Source organism: Dinoponera quadriceps, unplaced genomic scaffold (genome assembly GCF_001313825.1).
Source record: "Dinoponera quadriceps isolate SergipeBrazil2010 unplaced genomic scaffold, ASM131382v1 scaffold1069, whole genome shotgun sequence".
Taxonomy (NCBI): domain Eukaryota; kingdom Metazoa; phylum Arthropoda; class Insecta; order Hymenoptera; family Formicidae; genus Dinoponera; species Dinoponera quadriceps.
Genome location: NW_014555200.1, coordinates 579706 through 602053, shown reverse-complemented (window position 1 = coordinate 602053; position 22348 = coordinate 579706). Strand labels below are relative to the sequence as shown.

Here is a 22348-nt window from a genome sequence, read left to right as displayed (position 1 = left end):
TATATATATATATATATGATGGTTTTTCTAAAGACCGATATCCTCAGGCCTGAATACAATCTCAGAAGTATACTCTAAAATTTGGTCAGAGTTCTTACGTTACGCTAAATTGATCGTAGTTTCGAGGTTACGTAACTAAGTACTCTATCAATTACGCACAGGCGAGTTAAAATTGCTATCACTCTAGCGTGAGAGTGCACACCTACGCGCTAGGGAAAGTCGTTCGGACGTATCCGACGGTATATATACCGCAAAAAGACGTCTCTGAAATATTAAATTACGTGCTCCAGATTCGCTTGCGATCCATTTACCATGCCCATGTGAATGTGTGTTAATCGATTAATAACCCTTTCTCGATGATCAAGTTTAATTTTAGCTTTCAGTTCCGCTGGCAAGTCTGAGGAAAGTGTTGAGTTTAACGCGCGTGATATCGAAATTATTTCAGAGATCACTCGTTACGGGCCAGTCAGGATGCTCTCGCGGAGGACACATTCGATGCGGAAACGCAAGAGTGCCGGTAACTATCACATCGACCAGCCGAAGGAGAATGCCGTCGAGAGAAGTATCGACCAAAACCAGGTACGAGGGGATGATTTCTGGAGGATTCGCGCGATTTCCCGCAGTCGCCGGAGAGAATACCCAAGGTACGTGAGACTGAAACTTTATCGCGACCTGTAGCAGCGTTGGCGACGTAACCGGGCGTCGTCAATAGACGAGAAAGTTAATCACGGCAAGTGCGATGGAGTTATCCGCGCCAGTATAAAATTCAGCGGAAAATCTCTCTCGTGCTTCGCACAAAATACTGTGAGGAAAGACGAAGCGCGACGATTTGTATTTTTTTTCCCTCTCTTTAGTCTCTTTAAAGGAAAGCATCAACTTGTAGTTTACGTCGCGATAAAGAACCAAATCACGCGCAGTAAATCAGCGCGATTTCATTTGGGGCGAGAATTTTCCGCTCGGGAACACTTTGACGAGAGTAACGAGAAAGAGAGAGAGAGAGAGAGAGGGGAGGAGCAAAAGAGAGAGACTTTCATTTGCCCAGAGCTGAAGTGGCGAATGAATAACGAAAACATCCTTTTTTTTCCGAGCGTTATCATTCGTAGAATATCCGGGATGCAACGCAATTATCTAAATGATGTCGTAAAGACGCGTATAAAACTTTTGAGATCTTTTAGATGTTTTTTTCTGTACTTTTTTTCTGTATTATCACTCGGGGCGGAACACATATTTTCGCGCGAATGGATTAAAGCGAGGCGCGTAGGCGACGCGTGCAGTCCCATTGTTATGTTATTAACCTTCGACATTTGTAGAGCTTCTAAAAGCAACATTTGTACAAACAAATGTATCACAAAATGATTACATTATCCGTCGTACCGTTTGTAAAATCTCGAGCGTATACAACACGATTATTTGTTATATGTCATCCGCTTTACGCGAAAGATATGACATTCAAATTATTATGGAGAATTTATAATAGCTTTGTAAATTTTAATTTGCGCGATTGCAAAGTGTATATGTGTGTGTGAGAAAGTGTGCGAAAGAGAGAGAGAGAGAGAGAGAAGGAGAAAGAGAGAGAGAAATCGTGTGAGACCACACGTGTAATAATGAAAAAGGTTTCTATATAATTCAGACACGTTATCAAAATAAGTAGATTAAAGAAGAATCGATGGAAGTTCACTTCACGATGACGTCTTTGGTCATCGAAGTCGAGGAGCGCGCTTCTATTCAATTCTCTCGGATTTCTTTATCTCAACCCCTTTTCTATCCGTTTGTTTCCATTCGACCGTCGGGAACACTCAAGAAACGAAATTTCCTCTCGGAATCAAGATATGTCGAGGTCAATCTTTCCCGTTCTCCGCGTTTGAACGTTTCAAAAATTCGACATACGCGTTTTTCCTCGAGTAACAAAGTTTCCCTCGATTAGCTCTTTATAATTCATCTACGTTTTCACGACACTTAGACTGCAATTAGTAATTTATCGTATCTGTGCGGTGCAGGATTGAGTTGTGCTTTATGCTTTTAAACCAAACGGTGCGAGGAGCCCGTTATGCCGTTTTTCGAGCGCGTTTCAGCGCCACGATGTTCTTCGCGGTTGAGTAGAGACGCAAATGGGGGGAGTAACGATGGTCCATTGACTACAGTACACTGGCGCGTACGTATACACACGTACCTACGTACCGTATGTGCAATCACTTTGATTACAAAGCAGAACTCTGGAAATCAAAGCCCAATTGGATTCCACCCGTTTCATTATCAAATATAACTTAACCCGATCTGTACCTGGCTTTGGTGAAGTCCAACCCAGTTCTTGATCAGTTTCCATCAATGTCAGTTTCTGTCAAGACCAGTCTCTGCAAAACCAATTTCTGATACCAATACCAATTTTTGTCAGGATCAGTTTCTGACAAGATCAGTTAACGTCAATACCAATTCCTGTTAAGACCATTTTCTAACAGGACCAGTTCGTTGTCGACAAAATGACGCGGGCTCGGCTCGGGTTTGGCTTTACCAAAGAGGATACAGATGCTATCAGGTTGTATTTGATAATAAATCTAGCCGGATCGGATACTACTGTGTTTTGATTCGTTGACCAGATCTATTACAAAACTCTCAAGTGTGCGTCTTTCAAAATCGAAATCACGGCTCGTCGAACATCAGAACATAGAGCGCTATTTAGTGCTTCGCGTTCGTGTGTTGCAAAATCATGAATCGGAATTACGCGTCGCCGACTAGGTCGTTCTCCCATTTAGATAAGAAACCTTTTAAGTCTTTACGAGGTTTCGAACCACAAGGTCTCGTCGTCGTTGTCGTCCTACCTTTCCCTTGGGGAGTTTTATTTCTCCCCGGTGTGCGTAACGGCGCGAAGATTACCATCTTCTTGGGGAAAAGCCCTGGCAGCGGTCCCATAACGCACGATATTGGACATTAGCCGGGAATGCATTGTATCAACGGTGTACCAAATGCGTCCCGAAGAGGATATATACTGGTAATAAAAATCCGTCCTCGGGAGAGAGTGTAAAATCGATCCGTTCGTATATATAAAACGTATTTCTTAACTTCGCCGCTTCTCGATAATGTGCGCGACGTCGTCTCTTCTTCTCCGTATTTTTATTTTAATCCATTCGATCTCGACCGCTTATTCGTCCCGTGCTCATGCGTGCAAGTAAACACACATGTAAAAATTTCGCCTTAAAAGTCAATTTAGTTTCGATCTTTACCGCACCGGGAAGAATGTTTGTCATTTTTTGTGTTCTACATATGTTTACTGGGACTTTGTGATGCTCGGTTTAGGCTTGTTTTTCTCATTTTCTGATTAACTTTATTTCGGCTTATATGCGTGTAACTCGATGATAATGTAACAATCGTTTTTTTATTCATTTAATTTAATTTAAACGTTTAATCTTTAAGCCTTAAAAGTTACCACTATCAAACCATCAGTTTAATAATTAATAGTTTAATAATAAATAGAAAAAAAAATACGATATTTGCACTATCATCAATTTAAATCTAAATCACAAGTTGACCAGAAAATGAAAAATCAAGCCTCGCGTCGTAATTAGGACAATGTAAAAGAGAGCGTGCGTTTCGAATGAAGTTCGCGGTATCTTGCAGTTTCCGCATGACTTTCCCAGGACTTTTCTCTGAGAAGATGGAAGGCCGAGGGGGGCTACGTGAATTCAGACGGTGATGTAGTAAGCCCGTGGCTTGCCCCTCGACGTGGTCGGACTGAAGATTATTCCTGGTGTCGCCGGACTAAATGACCAGGACGCCCATGAGGGCGGCGGGAGCATACGTCAGGACGTGTAGTATCCTTCATGCGGCTTGCAACATTTTTCACGGGCGATGTAGCAGAGAGCTATGGTGATCAGGAGCGCTATGGTGATCCCCATGCCTATGCTAATCCAGATGATCTCCTCGTTTATACCACTGTAGCCCTTTCCTGAAAGCACGCTGGTTTTATCGAGCAATCACGCGTTTCGCACAAACTTATCACATTTGCGAACGTGACGCTCCTCCTTAACAAGTAGGAGATATTTGAGCGACACGTTGCGAAATTTTCGTTAGCAAATCTGGTAGATTTGTAATTATAATTACTGGAGGCTACTTATGGTAATTGAATGTTTACGAGTTTTTGCAAACCATCGCCCCGATTCGCGATAGAATTTCAGGCAGGATTCTATTTCGTAATTTTACACATTTTATAATATACATTTATATATTTGTCGTTATATGTTTAAATATGATTCCGCCTCTCTCACGGATGATACTCCACGTTGAATTCAATCGCGAATCATGGATCGTGCCAAGCGGGCTTTGCGTAAAAATCAGTGATAAATTTTTTTTACCAGCGGCGTAGGGCTATCTCAACGGCGGAAACTTAAGACGGGCTTGGAAGCGTGACTCGGTAAAGCCACCTTACCCCCGGAGTTCATAAATCGCACCCCAATTTCATAGTCATGAAACCCCACTCGACCGAGGTTCCGATGTTTAAGACCGCCTTACCGTGCTTGCGTCATCTGTATAAGACGTCATTATGCAGCCTTGTTTTCCGCTTGTCATGGTAAATAAATCCGCCTTATTCTCAGATGAACTCGGGGCATCCAGCACAAGCTGAATCTAAAATGTCCCCACATCCGAGCCCGTCTTAAGTCCTCCGTCTTTACTTCGAACGCCTCTCGTAGAACCGTGTTCCCCCCATTTTACACTCACCGTCAAGTAAACGTTGCACTCGTTCGGACTATACTCTCGAAATTCCCTGGGGCGAAATCTCGCTCGAGTGAAAATCCATTCGATGAAAATACCGTCACTGAGTGAATAAATAACTCGAATTTAAAGTGAATTCTTAATCCGTACGAACAAATGTTTCAGTTGATGAATTGTTCCAGTGACGGTGGAGTACACAGACGAGCATAACGCATGAAGTGCATGATGTTTCGAAACTTTCCATAAGAAATTACCATACCTCGGCTTAACTTATGAAGTTATACGACATGTAACGCCGGCGCATAATGCATTTCTTATGGGGAGTTCTGGAATGGTATAACTGTGTATCAAGGCTATTATGCCAGCCTGTGTATTTCTCGTGCGGGAAGTTCGAGAATGGTGTAACTATGCGCGAAAACTATTACGCTGGTCCGTGCACATCAGATTCACTCTTCAACTCCGAGGGAAATATTCACTCCGACAATTCAGAGGACATAATTTGCTCTGCGCTAGTGAAAAATCATTCGGATTCCAGCTCGGCTCGGCCGTTGCTCTACTCTTCGAGTGGAACTTCACTCGCGAAAAAATTTGGAGAGTAATATTCATAATCTAACCGTGCCTGTGTGCGTGACAATTTCACGACAGTGCAGTTTGCGCCCGTTCGTATTCGCGGACTCAGCATCCGAAAGTGATTCACGTCGTCGTAATCGTCTAATTCTCCGCGTTCTGGAAGGCCGTACGATAAGTCGTTTAGACGCGAAGTTTCTCGCAGTTTGGAGAAAATCCAATTTTAAGTGGGTACCCGAGTGCCGAGAACACGGTGTCTGGAGGATCTCGTTTGTAAATTATAAGAGGCCGCCCGCGCGGCGTTACGCTGGCAGTCGGCCCAGGGTCAACATTTTTGTTTCAAATTCCCGCCGCATCCGGTAAACTTTTTGCCCGATTCCGGTCTCTCGCCGATTTCGCACGCGTCGCTGCCAAGTGTGCGATCCACGTCCACAGAGATTCGCGATCGAGCGACGTTGTATTCCGCGCGATTCTGCCGTGACGTTAGTGGCGTCATAAAACGCGTTAGCACTGTGTATGCGGAAGTTTATGGAATATACGCTCTCCCGGCAGCTGCCAACTCGATTTGCATACGAGTCCCGCGTGTCTTCGGCAAGAATAAATACGAAGCGTTTGCGCGAAATCTGCCGGAGACGTGGCGACTTTACGCGCGACTCTTTCTCGTGCGCGCACATGTGTCGTATCGCAGAGAAATCGTGTAATCTCAACAAATCGACAGACGATACAATCGGAAAGATTTCTCGAGAGAAAAAAGAACACAAGGAGAAAGAGAAAAATCGCCTCAAACGATGACTAATCGTCATTTCGCGTGGAAGCACCTCGGCGCGCTTCCGGATGAGAGGTTGATCGGATCAGTTTAGCCATACAGTATGAAATTTGTGTAAATAACGCTTCACTGAAACTTTTACGTTACTTTAGCGAGGCTTCGTTAAAGTAACGCAAACATTTCAGTGAACCGTTATTTACACAACATTTTTTACTGTGCATGTACTTTTTTTATGTATTTATTACGAAAGAAACAGTGGAAAAGAAGTCGCCCGATATGTTCCTTTTAGAATATGAATACCTTGGATTATTTGAAAAGGAACATTTCCTCTCGCAATAAATACACAAACGGGACATACAGTCAATTTGATCCGGTTTCCTCTATTATGCATACAATCAATACTGATCCGTGAATATTCCGTCGTATAAAACTTCTATAACAGATCGAACTTACTTTGCAACCGGCAGGTCAAGTCGAGAGATCGTAAATAAGTATACAACGCGCGCGCGTACACGGACTTTTGCTACGGGTAAACAAAATCTCCCGGCTATACGTCACGACAGAATTACGACAGAATTACGATAGAATTATGATAGAATTATGATAGAATTACAACATCGAATGCCAGCGATACGCCGCTGCCGCTGTTCGCCATAGTCGTGCCGCGGCAATTTTCTTCGTCGACGCGCAAGTCGAGCTCGCGCGCTGACGTGCGAATCGCTTCGACGAGTCGCGAATCGTCGAAAACTGCCACGGCCGCCCGCTCGTAGCCTCGTATATACCTAATAGAATGATATCCACGTCCACATTACCATTGTAATGGGAGCTGTAGATCCCGACTTTGCCCGCCACTCGTCCGCCGACCGGCATGTTTATACCTTTTCTTCTCGGTTTGTCACCTGGAAAAGGAAACACGCCTCTTTACGGCACCGACAACGGCTTTAACGCTACAAGGTACAAAACGGGAGCAACGTGCTGCCCCGTCCTTCCTTCCTTCCTTCCTTCCCGTTATTCCCCTCATCTATTTTCTACCTTCAGTTCCGCTTCTTTTATATTCTTTCTCTCATCCGGTTTTTCCCTCTTTCGTCATCTCATCCTCCTCTTTTCTCCTTTTACAAATCATCCTGTCTCTTCCCCTCTCTTGTCTGTCTTGGCAAGGATAATGCACACAACTCCGCGCGAGGACGTTTTAGCTTATTTACGTTGCGTCAGGTTTATTGGAACATTATCCGGATATCATATATTCGGACGGTGTGTTATTTATGAGACGATTAATCGACGGGAAATTATAAACTGTCCGGCACGTAATTGATAGACATTTTAATAGAAGAATCGATAAAGAGCGAACATTTATATCCACCGCACAGAGGTTCTCATCAATTCCTTCGTAATATTCGCGATGCCGATCAATCTTTTTGCAAATTCATAAGTCACGACATTCTCTAAATGTTGGGTCTCCATAAATTCCGAATTCTCCTGCGCGATCTCGTAAATTCAGGCTACTGAATTATGCTTCTCTTTCAACATACGGGGTCTCTCTCATGACATATCGTAAAATTTACATCGGATATAAGACCGCGCACGTGGTTGTTCGCACACGGGTTCCCAGGGAGCACTTGAAAATGTAGGAGAGTCTATAATCGCGTTCGCGTATAACGTTTCAAAATTCCAATTTCGGCGACAATGATATCGAGTTTGTCAGATACTCGTCGTGCGTCCACCACGGCGCCATTTCGACGGGCTGTGCAAGCGGTGATGTCACGGAGTGACAAATAGTAAGGGCGGCGGGAGACTCTCTCTCTCTCTCTCTTTCTTTTTTAAAATCGGTTCTTTCGTTCTGTTTGCCGTTGGATTATTCCAACGAGGACATTATGCTCTTCGTCCTTTTTTCTCGCGTCGTGCGAGAACGGTGCTATTTAAAAAGCCGCGATTATTCCGCGTTGCGAGCGAGGATTCTACGAGTCGATCTTTTATTTCCTACGATTTTACTCATTTTTCACGATTTCTCGTTCGATTTACCTTCACTGCATGGCGAGTGCCCGAGAACAATCGTAAAATCCGCGCGAAAATTATTCTCCGCTGACACTTTTTGCCTTGTGCTTTCAGGGATGTCAGCGTGCCGCGCGAGGGAATCAATCAAGAAGAGAAAGGACAGAAATGGAGAGAGAGAGAGAGAGAGAGAGAGAGAGAGAGGGAAGGAGAAAGCGAGAGTTTCCTGATTTCTTCGGATTTCTGCTGTATCACCACGCAACTTCGAGTTCCTTCGCGTTAAAAAAGCTCCCACGACAGAGCGATGACGAGGCTTACGGCCCTGCCTGTAACGACGTCAGCATCGATCAAAGGATTCGCATGTTAGTGGCACACCGACGACGGCGATGAATCTACGCGGGGAATGGCGGGAAAGCAGGTAGGGATATCATCGTTACGTTGTCAGATACAGTGTGTCGATGTGTGTACCTCGGAGAGTCGAAAACAGGGAGCTTCAGGTGCATCTCTTCAAGCCCGTCTAACCGCCGAACATTTTTCCTCCCGTGCTCGTATCCGGGCTCGGGCAAGCTGGAAAGCAATTTTCGCTGATTACAATCTGTCGGTGCATTGTGACGTTGATAGTCGTGCGAGGGAAAGAGTGCATTTTGCATCGAGCGACGAATAACGCGGTCGGGTAATGAGGGTTACCTGCGGCGGCGTTATTCGCGATGTGTGCAAACGTAATTATTATCACACACATAACATATACAGCGCGCTCGTTGTTACGTAATTGTTGTTTCCAGCGTCAGTTAGTTACCGTGCGCGCGTTATCAATTGCTACTCCGCCGCGTGTATATATGAATTCATCGCGTAATTTCCTTATTGTACGAATATAATGGAGGAGCACGGAGATGCTTCGCATACGAACGCTCGATTTGAACACTTACACACACATATACTCGCATACGCGTGTCTCGTTATTACTTACATAACGTTATCACCCGCCATTGTGCTACGGAACTTTTTTTCCTCCGATCGCGCGGAAATTCACTCGCGGAATCTATCCGACCGAACGAATAAAGCGAAGGACGTAATCGAGCGTTCTAACGCGATCTCGTGTTCCTTCGAGCCGAACGCTTCTTTAGGCTCGCCAAAAACTGCTCCACGGAGCGCGGATCGTCGGGGAGTGATTCCCCCGACTCGTGATTCGCGCGATCCGGGCTTCTTGCGAACGGTTAATCGTCCGACCGAACTTTGATCTCCTCGTTGGGGAGCCACGAAGAAAATACGTCCTGGACGCTTCAACTCCCTCGAGCGTGGCGACGTAAAATTTTAACCGTGAGCTTGATCAAATCGTTCTAACTTTCTAAATTTCTTGGCGTGAAATTTCTCGCTCGAAAGTGACAACCGAGTCCACTCGCAATCGAGGGATCTTTCATTCATACAGAACGAATTCTTCCACTCTAAATCGTCGAGTGAATATTTCATTCAAAATTGATAAGTAAGCCTGATGTATAATTTCACCGTCTCGTAAGAACAGACTTATTTTAATTGATTGACGCCTGGTTCTACCACCATGGTTTAAATCTAATTTAACGATTAACTTAACAAAAATGAGCAATTATATTGACGAATTGATCAACGTGGTTGGTCAGTTCCGTCGGATTAATCATGAGTTAGATTTAAACCAAAATGGTAGAACCGGACATTCATTTGTATAGATTATGAGTTTACTCTAAGTTTATGTGAAACGTTCACTCTTGCGACTCCGAGTGACAGTATATTAACGATCGCTTCGAGTGAACCGCCTTCGGTCATTTCGTGCGATCTTACACCCCATAAGAAATTCAGAGGTTAGAAAAGTCTATGATTAAACAAAGCGGCGATGTGCAACGTACATTTTTCACCGAAGATTATTCTTAGGGAAACGATGGAAAAAACATGCATTTTCTTACAAACTCGCGGCCGAGAGGGTACATACCACTTCGGTCGGTTATAAATCTCGTGTGCTTCAGGTAGATTCCAGTGGAAAAAGCCGGTCGCTCACTGACCGCGCTACATGCAACCGCACGCGGTTGTCTGTTTCCGAGCGAACGGGGGAGCGTTTAGTTTGCAGGTGTCGGAACACCGAAAGTAACGAGACTAGAAATTTCGTCCAATTTATTTTAATTCCTGTGCACAAACATATATACAAAGAGAGAGAGAGAAGGTTGAAGGGGAGAGAAAGAAAGAGAGAGGCATGGAACAGACGACGCGCTCGAACTAATTCCGAACTCGCTCGTAACTATTCTCGAGGTTTGACAAATAGGCGCGCCTTTGACAGGCGGGCGAGGAATCTCGAGCCATGAGCTTTAGAATTCAAAATCCGCGTCGAGCTAAGCCCTCCTCCGGAGCGAGTCTTGAATACGTTGGACGCGTCCGAAAACCCTACTCGACGAGCGGAGCAACGTTTAATTGACCAATCGTGATAGAAAAGTCTTTATGCTTTTTAATTGAATTCAATTGAATGTTACACGGAAAAATAGTTTGGTTGAATTTGCCAGACAGTGAACGAATCAAACGCGTTTTGGTTGTAAGAAATCTCTGATTCTTACGGTCGAAATTCGGTGCTTATGCACCCAGAAATTTTGTTCCCCTCAACCAAAACATGTTTAGTTCGTTCATTGTCTGGGTTTCAATTCGGCCAACTTTTCTCCGTGTATTCCACCCGTTGAGAAAAGGCTTCCTGGACGTGCGTTCGCGCGCGAATTAAAGCATTTTTCCGCGCTTGAATCTCGCAGGTTCGCAGACCTCGCCGACGAAGTGCTGCGTCCCACCGAAAGATTATTCCCCGGGTGCTTCTTAATAAAGCTCTTCGCTTAAAGCGAGATCAACAAGTTAGCTTCGTTAACGTCCTCGCGCGCCGTCATACACACGTTTCCCGCTCTACGTGCTCTTTTGTATTTTCCACAATTAAACGTGTCCCGTCCGTCCGTCCTTCCCGCGTTGTCGTCGCCATCGCGCCAGCATTCATGAGCTGTCCGAACGGGAACAGTGCGCCGGCTTTTGTCCCGTGTCGAGCGTTTTGTGCGACGACCCACCACCGCTGTCGAACAACAAGCAGTTGATGCAGTTTCCTGCCGCGCCTTGTATCCACTCGGTCACCCGCACCCTGTCTGCGCCTTGATGGCCCGCGTGCGCAATTAGGCGCGATGACACTAGCGTGTGTTTCGTGGTTTATTAATTAACGACGGCGCGACGGGACACTCGAGAGCGCGGGCGCGAATTTAGCGTTGCTGTTGCTCAAACATCGGCAGCACCGGCGCGAAAACGTCGCCTGTGTTCGGAAAATACAGCGCTTGAATGCGGAAAAAGTAATTTTGCCGGTACAGCAAACTGTTCATTACTATGAGGACAACAAAGAGATTCGTTACAAGGAAAAAATAATTGTGCTGCTGCAGAAAAATCGTTGTGACAGCGATAAAATTTACTTGTGACCAAATTATTTCGCTGTCTATGTACCCAGCAGATAGCAATTAATACTCTTAACAAATCTCTTTGCTGTGCCAGCAAAATTTATTTTTCTCCGTGCACTGTCATGGGAATATTCGTTGAAGTTGTTCGACAATTNGGGGGGGGGGGGGGGGGGGGCAGGATGTCTATTAGTTTGCGTGACGGTTTGTTATGACAAGCAGGAGGGAGTAAAGGAGTTTATTATTCACAATATGGTTATAAGCTATTTTTGTATTTTACAAGTCGGCGGAGGAGAAGGGGGAAATAATTCGTACGTAATATTAGAAGAGGGCAAACACTTGGTGACGAAATTGTGACAAAGAGGAAGGAAGTAAATAATACCCGAATTTCGCGTGACTTAATTGCTGAATGACCCCTTTACATCTGTTACGGATCCGAAAGTATCCTTCAATCGTAGGCTATAATCACCGATCGCTCACTGCGTGCTTTGTCCTGCTGAACACGGCCGTTGTCATTGGATACGCGCGCCAAATTCGATTATCGATTCGCGCACGTTGAGCACATTATCGATGAAGCTGTAATATCATTAACGTAACGGTTTAACGGTCAATATTAACGCGGCGGCTAGAGGATTGATTGTCGGGTGGAGCAAGCGAAAAGTGTAGTAAGAATCCTTTCGGCTCCCGAATATTCTCGGAGTTCTCCGGCGCCTCGGAGAAGTCAACGAAGTTCTCATCGTATTCACTTTTACGTCGTTTCGCGCGAAATATCGCGAGGACAATTGAACGACGAGTTGAACGACGAGATCTCTTGTAAGATATTTCTGATTATACCGCCGTAGTCCTTTCATAAATCTCGTTGTTTGCCAGAGAGACCGCTCGAGACCGAGATTCCCGTCGTCGTCGTCGTTTCGCGTTTAATGCGAGGTTCGTTATTGAAACAGCGGTCGTTCTAATTGGCGAAATTATTAAATCCTCGATCGCTCGGAGCTACAACCAGCTGCTCGTGAATGCAAATACGTCAATGTAGTTTACCGCGGCGCGCGACACCGATGCCAAGGAACGTCCGTGATCGCCAAGACGACAGTGGTAACGGTAGACGGTTCAGTCAGACGGATAGAATATATAGCCCTTGAGGGACAGAGAGAGAGAGAGAGAAAGAGAGAGAGAGAGAGAGAGAGAAAATACGCTTGTGCTGGCGAATTGAAGCGCGAAATTCGAGTATCACTAATAACAAATATGCTGATGGTTTAGACTTGTAAAACAGACGCGGCACCAAAGTTCGAACGAGCTTAATTAAGTGGAACTGCGTTTCCTCCCCTCTTTCTCTCTCACTTTATCCACGCAAAAGGCATTCGTTTCGCGGCTTATTCCGCATTCTTTGGCCGCCGTTATCAAAGGTTCTCGATAATTACAAGTCCCCGCTGCCGGAAAGTTCGTCGACCGCACTGCGGTATTCGCGCGTTATTCTTCGCAAGCTTTGCCCGAATGCGCTCGTACGAACGCAGCACCACGCACAGCGTCGTATTTTATTAACACGACTTCATCGTAATTGCATGAATTCCGTAATGCGTTTGCATGCAGTTCCATTCAATTAAGCTCGCTATTCGAATATCGCGGGATTCTCGCAGTTTGGGTGGTATTAGAGTTTCTCTCTCTCGAAACTAATACAGTGTGTGTATGCGCGAATTTCACGGTATACTTGATCGTTCTCTCGTATCCGCGAAATAACCAATACCCACGAGACACAATCGCCCGCACTGCAGGCATATATTTAAAGTTCATGTTAATAGTTGTTATTGGAAACTCGCCTCACGTCGAAATAATCAGGTTTGAATTTTGGGTACGATGTTACATATATAATTCAACTGAAAATCCAGATCCAACTCTTAATTTAAATCCGAATATCCCACATGAGGTAAGCTTCGAGTAAGCATTATTCATGCGGGCTTAAATCCCAATCTGAATATCTCACTTGAAAAAAAGTTCCAAGTAACGACCATTGATATAGATCTAAGAGATGACTCGACGGCGTGTATTTTTCTACCTCTCTCTCTCTCTCTCTCTCTTTTCCAATGATGTAATCCACCGGTGTTGTCCCCTTTATTCGTAATTATCCGCGAGTTCGACGTTATCAAGAGAGACACAAAGAGGCCATGCGAGCCTCTTTGTTTCCCCGAAGACGTGCGTCGTTAATGAGTGAACAGTATGTGGTTGTCTCCGCGGCGGGGAGATGCTGGAGGGAGCTTTTGTTAACCGCTCGGCTGCGTGCCCTCGCGAACACGATCGACAATGCGCCTCCTCGCGATATTGTTCCTCCTGTCAACGTCATTGTCACGATGAACCGCACTATTCGTTTCTATTCCTATTAACGGCGTACCTGCTTGCGCGTTTTGCTTCGGCGTGATTGACCGAACGAGCACGCTACGTTTGCTTCGCGCGGACGTCAACTCGGTCGTGTTCCTGCGCCGCATTAATTTTACGCTTATTTCCCTAATAGGACGTGGGTTTCGTCAAAGGCGCTGTTAAACACGCGTGGGACAAGTGCACCCGGTATTTGGGGAACGTGCGAGGAACGTTGGTATTTTTAGAGGTGGATCGATATTAAAATTCGCAGCCTCGCGTTCTCCTCCGGAATAACGCGACAGGCTAAAGAATCATCTGACGAAGATGAATTTTTGTGGACGAAAAGAGAGCGGGGGATTTTCTATGATGAGGAAAACAAATGACGAAATCGATGAGACTTCGGGGGCAAATGTTCAATCGACTGAATAAATTCATATATTCATTTTTTATTATTATCATATATAATTTTATGATTTACTTAAACGAGAAGCATCTTTTGCTTCACGAATAAAATGAAAGAGAAGCGGAGAAAAAGATCCATAAAAATACAATCACAAATTTAAAATTGATATGATAAAGATAAATAAACAGCCACAATGAAAGAAATTCAAGATGAGAAGGCACGAGTCAGGCAACGTTTGAAGGCACTAGAAAGAGAGATGAGTTGTGAAACGTGTCAATAGGATTCAAAAATTCATTAACCAACATACAAATCCGGTTATTTGAGTTGAAATGTCCATAATTTGTACGATGAAATTCAATATGACAGACGCTGCCTGAACGGATCATTCTAGATGACGTATGTAAACAGGAAGCTCGGTGAATCTCGAGGCAAACTATTTTATGATTAAGCACATTAAATATAAAAAGCAAGTCGCAAGAAACATTCCTTTATAATTACGTAATTTAGAATTATATTACCGTGACGAGTGATCAATTGATTTAATAATCGCGATTATTTCAGCATTACGCAAGCATAGCGTAATAAGGTCAACAGCTGTACCAACTTAACGTCAATTTGCGTCAACGTTGCGTGATTTGTTCAGTGGACATAATCTTTAAACGAGGTCGACGATTCTGTCGGCTCAATCTTTTTTTCTCAGTGCCCGATGCGAAATATTTCAATTGAGAGAAATAAGAAGTTGATCGGTGATACAGAAATGTATCGGGTTAGTCAAAAAATCCGGTTCGATTTTCAATAAACGGTGTCACATGCAGGCAACAATGCACTTGATAATGGTCCACTGCCAGGACATTGGGAGGGAATCAGAGACAACGACGGCGGTTTCTCTTGGTTGACGAATCATCTGTTCCCGTTGAATGCGATACACTGAAATAGGACGTAACCACCGGAGCGAACTTTTTGACCGAGCCGGGCTACCTCGAAACTTTCGAGAGGGGTGTGCGAACGAGCTCGGCAAAATTGAACGATACTTTGCGTCCGCCTCGGGAGAAGCTACCGACGGGCCAGAGGCGAACACACAGAGTCTGAATTCTCCGGCGCGTTTGCCTGGGCGAATATTAAATCGAGATTAAATCACCAATAATATGAAGATTTAATCGCCATAACGGCATAACACGGCATTCGGAAAATTCCCATGCGTGCTTCATGACGTAGTTAACCTCCGTATTTCTCCCTTCTGCCCTCTTCCCGCGAATTAGCAGTAATTCTCGCAATACCGTCGTCCTCGTAACGGTCGTTAACGGAGTACGCGCGCGCGTTATACCTCGCGCCCCGATATCTAGTATGTGCGCAGCGGTAAAAACTTTTTCCGATATCGTGCCCGTCGTGTTCGTAAGTGCCACCGGCGCACAGAAGTCTCAATAATTCGGTCGGTTTTTTACACCGAAAACTCGCCCGGTCGCTCCCGTCGAGCTTCTCGTCCGTCGAGCGAGTCGGATACGCGCCAGTCCCCGAGTCCCTGCGATGCCATAAAATCCGGCAGAAAAAGTCGTGCGGACCGCTACATCGCAACCGTAATTGTGATTCATCGGTGCTTGTTCCGCCCCGACCGAAAATTCGTTCTCGCACGCGCTCATATTTATTTCAGCCTTGATGCAGCCCGGCCCACTGATTTGTCGTTTCCTTCGCAATCGAAGTAACCCGCTGAAACACGCGGGCCGGGCTTTAAATCAACGGCGCATTCGAAATGAATCTCACGAGTGGACGAGAGATAAGACGAAATCAGGCGGGGTTTTCATGCAAATTTCTTGCGGATAACGCCGCGAGTTTATACGGACAGCGTGAGTAACGAGCGCGCGCGACTGCGTGTATTCTTTGATTTTATAGTGCACGTAGCGCGCGCACTTTTTATCGGAACAAGACCGCGCGAAACTGAATAATCGCTTCTCGCGACGCAACGGTCACCGCCGACAGATTGCAGGCGCCGTGTAAATGCGCGATATACAATTAAAGGAAAAAGTGCGCCGGCGTTGTATCGCCAAGTTTACCGAGCCACCACGAGATGTGGCCCTTTCACGAAACGAAAGTTGCTAACAAAGTTAAAAACCGATATTAATTCTCCCCGGTGTGCGTTCTCATCCGCGCGAGCGAGCGAGCGAGCGAGCACTCGTGCGGAAATTAATTATCAAACTCCGGCGCCCGCGTAAAAAGTTATCCGAAGGCGTAGCAATTTCCCGCAATTGGAACGAGTCGCTGCGACGCGAGGAGACGCTTTCGGCTGAGAAGTAGCGGGCACGTGAGAGTGCACGCGAAAAACATTAGCCGCGGGGGTAAATAAGCACACTCGAGACGGTGGAGGATGCGGGACGTGAGCATTCGGTCGGCTAATCAATCAGACGGTCCGAAATAACTCGCGCATTCATTTCGAGCAATCACTCTCGCCGGACGCGCGACGCAGCCACGCCCTGTCGAGCTTTATTTTTTCGCGAAATCGCGGTTCGTTTATTTTTAAGGGTGCACCGGGAGCGGCGGACTATATCGAGCCGACGTAGGACTAAAAATACAACGCGGCGTCGCTGTACACGGCCGCCCGCTCTAAGGCCGAGCCCACGGATTTGGGCAGATCGATGGAAATTCAGAAACCCCAGCCATTGTCTCTCTTTCTTCGCCCGGGCTCCAGACAGACCGACGACCGCGTCTCGTTGGCCGCCGTGCACATAGGCTCCGTTACATATACTCAAATTACAGGCGTATCGTCGCCCGATGCCGATGAGTCGATCGACCGAGTCGGAAATTCGTCGGAAACACGATTACCCTCGAGCTCCCTGTCCGTCCATCCGCCCATCCGTCCGTCCATCCATCGTTATTCGTGTTCTACACCCTCGTTAAGCAGCCGGCCGGACTCGCCTCCCTCTGCGAGTCTTCCGACGATCCCTAACATCCCGACTTACTCGTCCTCGCTCGTTTTAATAACGTTTTGATTGCTTTCGTGAAACAACGATGAGCGTTTAATACACTGCCTGTCACATATTACGTAAGCGAAATAACATCTCGGGAAGCGCTAGTACTACATAGGTGTAATACTTCTATTATTACTTCTTATTACTATACTATTATTACTTCTACTAACCGGTCGTTAGTATAAAACATCTTGTACTTGTGTCAAAATCGGTCCTTGTTAAAATTTTTGTGTCAAGTTCTTACCATATCCGTGTGCTAATTTAACATATTGTGTTTATATGTTATCTCGATATGCATAAATACTCTGTATCGGGTCGATATTCATGTATAAGTATTAAAATAACAGATTTTATATTTCAGTGTCGATTCAGAGAGCATTTAATCGATCGATTGAAAATTTCGAGGACGGTGCGACCCCGACAACCGGAATTTGGTAGGAATTACGCGAAATACTGATTACAAAGATCTCTAATATGTGCCGACATTCGTCCGCATTCTCGCATGTTCAACGACGACCTAAATGGTCTCGTAAAACAACGATGTATAATCGATCGATTGTGAAATTTCGGGGACGAAACCACCGCGATATCTGGGGCTTTAGCTGGAATTACACGAGATCGTGATACGACAATCTCCAACGTGTTCTCGCTCACCTAACAGTATCATCTAATTGATCTCGTAAAACAACGATATTTAATTGATCGATCGCAAATCTCGACTAGAATAAAACGTCCGCAAAACTCGAGTTTTCCCCCGAAATTGCGCGAAATCGTGGTTACGAATTTTCTTTGTTTCTCGCCCTGCCATGTAATTCGCCAAAGTATTCTGCTAAAAAGCAGATGCCGCATGTCCGACTGTTTAATTACGAGCGAGTATATGTGACACGTATGTGAGAAAATGCGGAAATTGGTGTTCCGTTTTCTCTCTTTCCGCTCGAGAGGAATTTTCTATTCCAAAACACCGAATAAATAATCCTCCCTCTCTCTCTCTCATGAGCGCGATTCTCCAACGCGAAGGATAACGAGAAGCGGTGCCAAAATCACTTTAAGTAGATCTTCCTCCCTTCCCCTTTTTCTATATAACCTTCGGTATCGGGAAAAGTGGGAGTCAAGGCCGCGCCAAATAGATCAATTCATCTCGATCGGATGAGGAATGAAGCGCATTTGCGCCAAGTAGATCGTCCCACTATTTGGTCGGACAAGAGGCCGGCAATTGTGCGCCAAGTAGATCGTGCCGTTCCCGGCCAGACACAGAGAGCCCCGGCGCATACATCACAGTGGTACTAACACGCGTGGCTCAGTCGGACGCTTTAGCGATGGAAACTGCCATTGTGCTTTCGCCAAGGTAGCTCGAATCGCGTGCCCTTTAGTCAGCCGCGGAAACATAAAGCGCATCTGTAAATTAGAGCCATTGTCATTTGTCACGGTAGCGATCATTTTCATGCAGCTTCCTTCTCTCGGCCGCGAAGCGACACATTCTTAAGGTTCACCGATGCTGCTCGGCTTTCTCGAGTATAATGCGAGTATCAGTTATGGGTTATGAAAGATGAGCGTTCCGTATGACGAGGGCAAGCCGGCCATTCATCACAGACATCGCTGATATACTTCGTTGTAAGCTTCGAGGGAAAATCTGCAAAATGAAATGCGCTTTGAAAGGGCTAAAATTGAACAGAGTCTTGCCATTTTATGTATTTATGCATCTCGCAATGGCAAGTTCGCCTCTTTCGTGCTACTTTAAACGCCGGCCTTGTGGCGCGGCATGTTTCATATATATTTCAAGGGCTATTCTCGAATTAGCGGCTCGAGGATCCGCCGACTCGAAACACCAACTTTCTTTGCGCTTCGAGTATTTTTATAACGCATGATATTTCTCTCGTAGCTTTTGCTATTCCGCGATATTTATACGTCCGCTTTCAATGGCAAACGAGGAGATTGGATTCGCGAATCTTCGGGCATAACATCAGCGGAAAAGCCGGCGAGAGTGCTCGCTAAAATAAATTCCGCGGTGTTCAAACGACAGAGAGCGCGTGTTGCAGTGCACGTATGATGAAGTTCTATTCTATATAGCCGGAAGTGAAATATTAATTCGCGTTCTTGCTCCCTCGGGGGCAAAGTGCGAACAAGTGGACTCCTTTTTTAGCGGGGCTGCGTAAACACGAGCACGTAAGTACTCGAAAAATGTGGTCTTGTCGGTTCTCGCCTCTTCTCGGCCTCGTTTGTATGCTCTCGCGATCCACTTTATTTGAGGGACTGGTGTGTAAATTAAACACGAAGTGCGCTTCACCGAGAGAAAATGCCGAGGGCGAGACGTGAGTATGAACGTGCGCGCGTATATTTCACCGGTCCAGATTCGGGATCAGGACGAGGTGATCTATATCTGGCTGACGCTCCAGTCACCCCGACGTAAGCTCTGCTTATCAAATAGATACTTGGCGAGTCACAGGGCGATCGTCGGATTTCTCAGCGCGTCATAACACAATGCGGTCGAGCGGCCCATATGGCGGTCCCATATACGGTATACGTATATATCATTCTAGATGAATATGTATCTGTCGTCTAGACGGCGATAACCGTCTTGTTGTCGCCGTATGTACGCGCGGAAATACAATCTAAAAATGCGGAATTAAGACTGTTCGTGCGTTACGCCCGAATCGTTAAAATTCATTCTCGGATCTCCGATCGTCTCCCTCGGAGGCGTGTATCGCTCGCGGAGCCGCCATTGACATTTCGATGCGGTCCCGTGAAACTCGTCAGACGGCTCTGTGAAATCATTTTCAACCGGTGTATCGAGGATGCGTTCACGGGGAGAACGGAGAAAACCAGCTGCATAAACGCTCTAAGCATTTCATCTTCTCCCGACAGCTCCCCCGGCAGGATATTTGAATTATTGCACGTGAGCTGCGTCCCAATTCGTCGAGAGCGAGAGAGTTACTTGCGGCTAAGAGATATCGGCCAATTTAGCGAAGGACGAAACGCTCATGGACGACGACGACTCGGTCGTCGTCAGGCCGCTACGGCGGACAAACCTGCTTGGAACGCATCGCCGCCGGGTCCGAGAGCTCCCTTCGACGAGTCTACGGAGAAAAATCCGCCATCGGGAGCAGCGGACCTGATGCGAGAAACCCTGTGAAAGGGGGGGAGCAACCCATCAAGCCACGGGCATTCTCGGAGCGGATGACCCGGCGTGACCTAGGGATTCCTGGGATACCGCGAGACTAATGACGCCGACCCAATTACCAACTCCGGCGTCTCCGTGATCCAGCGTCCTGAGCGTAATCGAGCATCCTGCCGTGAATCGATCGCGAGACCCGGCCGACTCCGCGGTGTGGCCCCCATGCATCATCCGGCCTTCTCTACACACACGCGAGAGGCTAAAGAGGGAGTGTAACGAACGAACCGTTTCCAAGCGCGGGACGACGAGGAGGCCTGTGGATCGGCGGGTTGACTCTCCGACTCGCTCTGGGAACGATCCTCCGGGAGCAGGCTGGCAGCGCGGCCACGAGGTGAGAGGTCCCGGCCGTACTAATGGCGCGACGAGAGCTCGATCGTCCGACGACGAGGTGGTCGCGGGTGGATCGCGGTGCCGACTGAGCGTCGCTTCGTTCCACGGCGACGGCGCCTGGAACGTAGAGAGCGTAGATAGGGGTGGCTGGCGAGCGACTGCCATGGGGTGTGATAGAGAAAGAGGGATACCACGAGGGCCGATGGAGGGGGCACCGTCGGGGAGAGAGAACATTATTGGCCGGGTGAAGAGGGGAGAGGGACGACGGCGCGGAGGAGGGCAGCGGATGCTGGAGAAGGTGCGTGAAGGGGTGATGCCGGAATCAAGGAGAGAGAATGTGCGTAGNGGGGGGGGGGGGGGGGGGGGGGGGGTACGCACGCCAGCGCAGAGGTCGAGGGAGTCTGCGAGGTGTCGTCGAACCGGAAAGGAGAACATTCCTACCGAGGAAACGACGACACGAATGCGTAGGGAGACACGTAAAAGTTGGAGAAAGTTGGAGGAAAATGAGAGGTCGGGTATCAGGCGAGAGGGAAAGAAAGTAAGAGAGTAAAGGGAGGAGAGGCAAAGCGGAGGTCAAAGTAAACGAGCGAGGTAGCGACGTGGCCAAGCCGCAGGAAAGCAGGAGGGATAAATACGGAGCAAGAATTCCAGAGGGGATCAACGCACAGAGGCAGCTTCCACAGCGAGAGGGCGGATCGCGCGCGGAGAGGGGATGCGGAGGTCCGAGTGGGGACGGACGAAGAAGAGAGCGAGACTGGGAACAGGAGAGGATAGATTCACGCGCGCAGGGAAACGAGGGAGAGAGAAATCGAGCCGGAAGGTGGTAGGAAATCAGGGGAAGAGCGGCATCAGGGAGAGAGCGTATGTGACAGCCTCGAACGATCCAGGTGCGAACGCGGTGAGGGAGCGAGAGTGGAAAAAGATATGGACGTCGAAGGACGACGAAGATGACGGACGCCAGGAAATAGAAGCGTAGGGCGAGTTGGCCGGACGCTGGCTAGACGAAAAGGATAGAGAGAACGACTGGGGAGCGTGGCACCCCCTATCGAGCGAGCGGTCGTCGCGAGGGGTGGGTAGATCCGTGTGTGCGTGTACATGTACACGCGCGCGAGAGGAGGCGAGGGGTGCGCATGTTTTCGTTTCTCGCCGCCACTCGTAAAGGATGCTCGAGGGAGAAAGGATCGACGTAGGGATAGAGTGGTAAGTATGAGCGAAGCGGGAACTATCGGAGCAGGTGGATTAATCGATAGAGCGTCGCCGAATGAGGATAAAGAGTGTTTTTGGCTCGCCACGGCGGCTCCCGACGAACTTGAAATATCGCCACCGCCGCTTTCTCACCGTTTATCCTTCGAGCACGCCCGGGAACTCCGCCCGACGTGGCGGAAAATGAGTAACGCACTTTCGGATAACGATCCGTTACGACCCCGCATTGTCGCGCTCTCGACTGTCGGAAGGTACAACTGTCACGGATAATTGCCGCTTCATTTGATCTCCTTACCGCGCATAAATCTCGGCGCTTTGTGAACGGATTCTCGCCCGCTGCCAGCGAGTTTCGAGAGCTTAGATCGCGTCCGAAGAAACGAACGTCTTCCTTCTACTGAAAATCTTTAAATATATACTTTTATACGGTTCTTATAATATTATAATTAATTATAGACTTGTATTATCAATAGTAAATGT

General features: G+C 47.0%; 2 protein-coding genes across 4 annotated transcripts in view; one reads left to right on the top strand and one right to left on the bottom strand.

Moving 5' to 3' along the window:
* The first annotated feature begins 557 nt into the window (after positions 1–557).
* Positions 558–22348, top strand: part of LOC106743444 (keratin, type I cytoskeletal 10-like) — a 95879-nt gene continuing 74088 nt past the window's right edge. For all 3 annotated transcript variants that reach the window (XM_014617291.1, XM_014617288.1, XM_014617292.1), the window contains exons 1-2: positions 558–644; positions 8144–8444. The gene's annotated coding sequence lies outside the window, so the exon portion shown is untranslated. The remainder of the gene's footprint in view (positions 645–8143; positions 8445–22348) is intronic.
* On the bottom strand, positions 638–20806 carry LOC106743446. The gene is made up of 4 exons (XM_014617293.1): positions 20564–20806; positions 8495–8593; positions 6850–6936; positions 638–3940 (listed from the first exon to the last, which is right to left on the bottom strand). The coding sequence occupies exons 3-4, from the start codon at positions 6905–6907 to the stop codon at positions 3795–3797; spliced, it is 204 nt and encodes a 67-aa protein (XP_014472779.1). The 5' UTR covers positions 6908–6936; positions 8495–8593; positions 20564–20806; the 3' UTR covers positions 638–3794.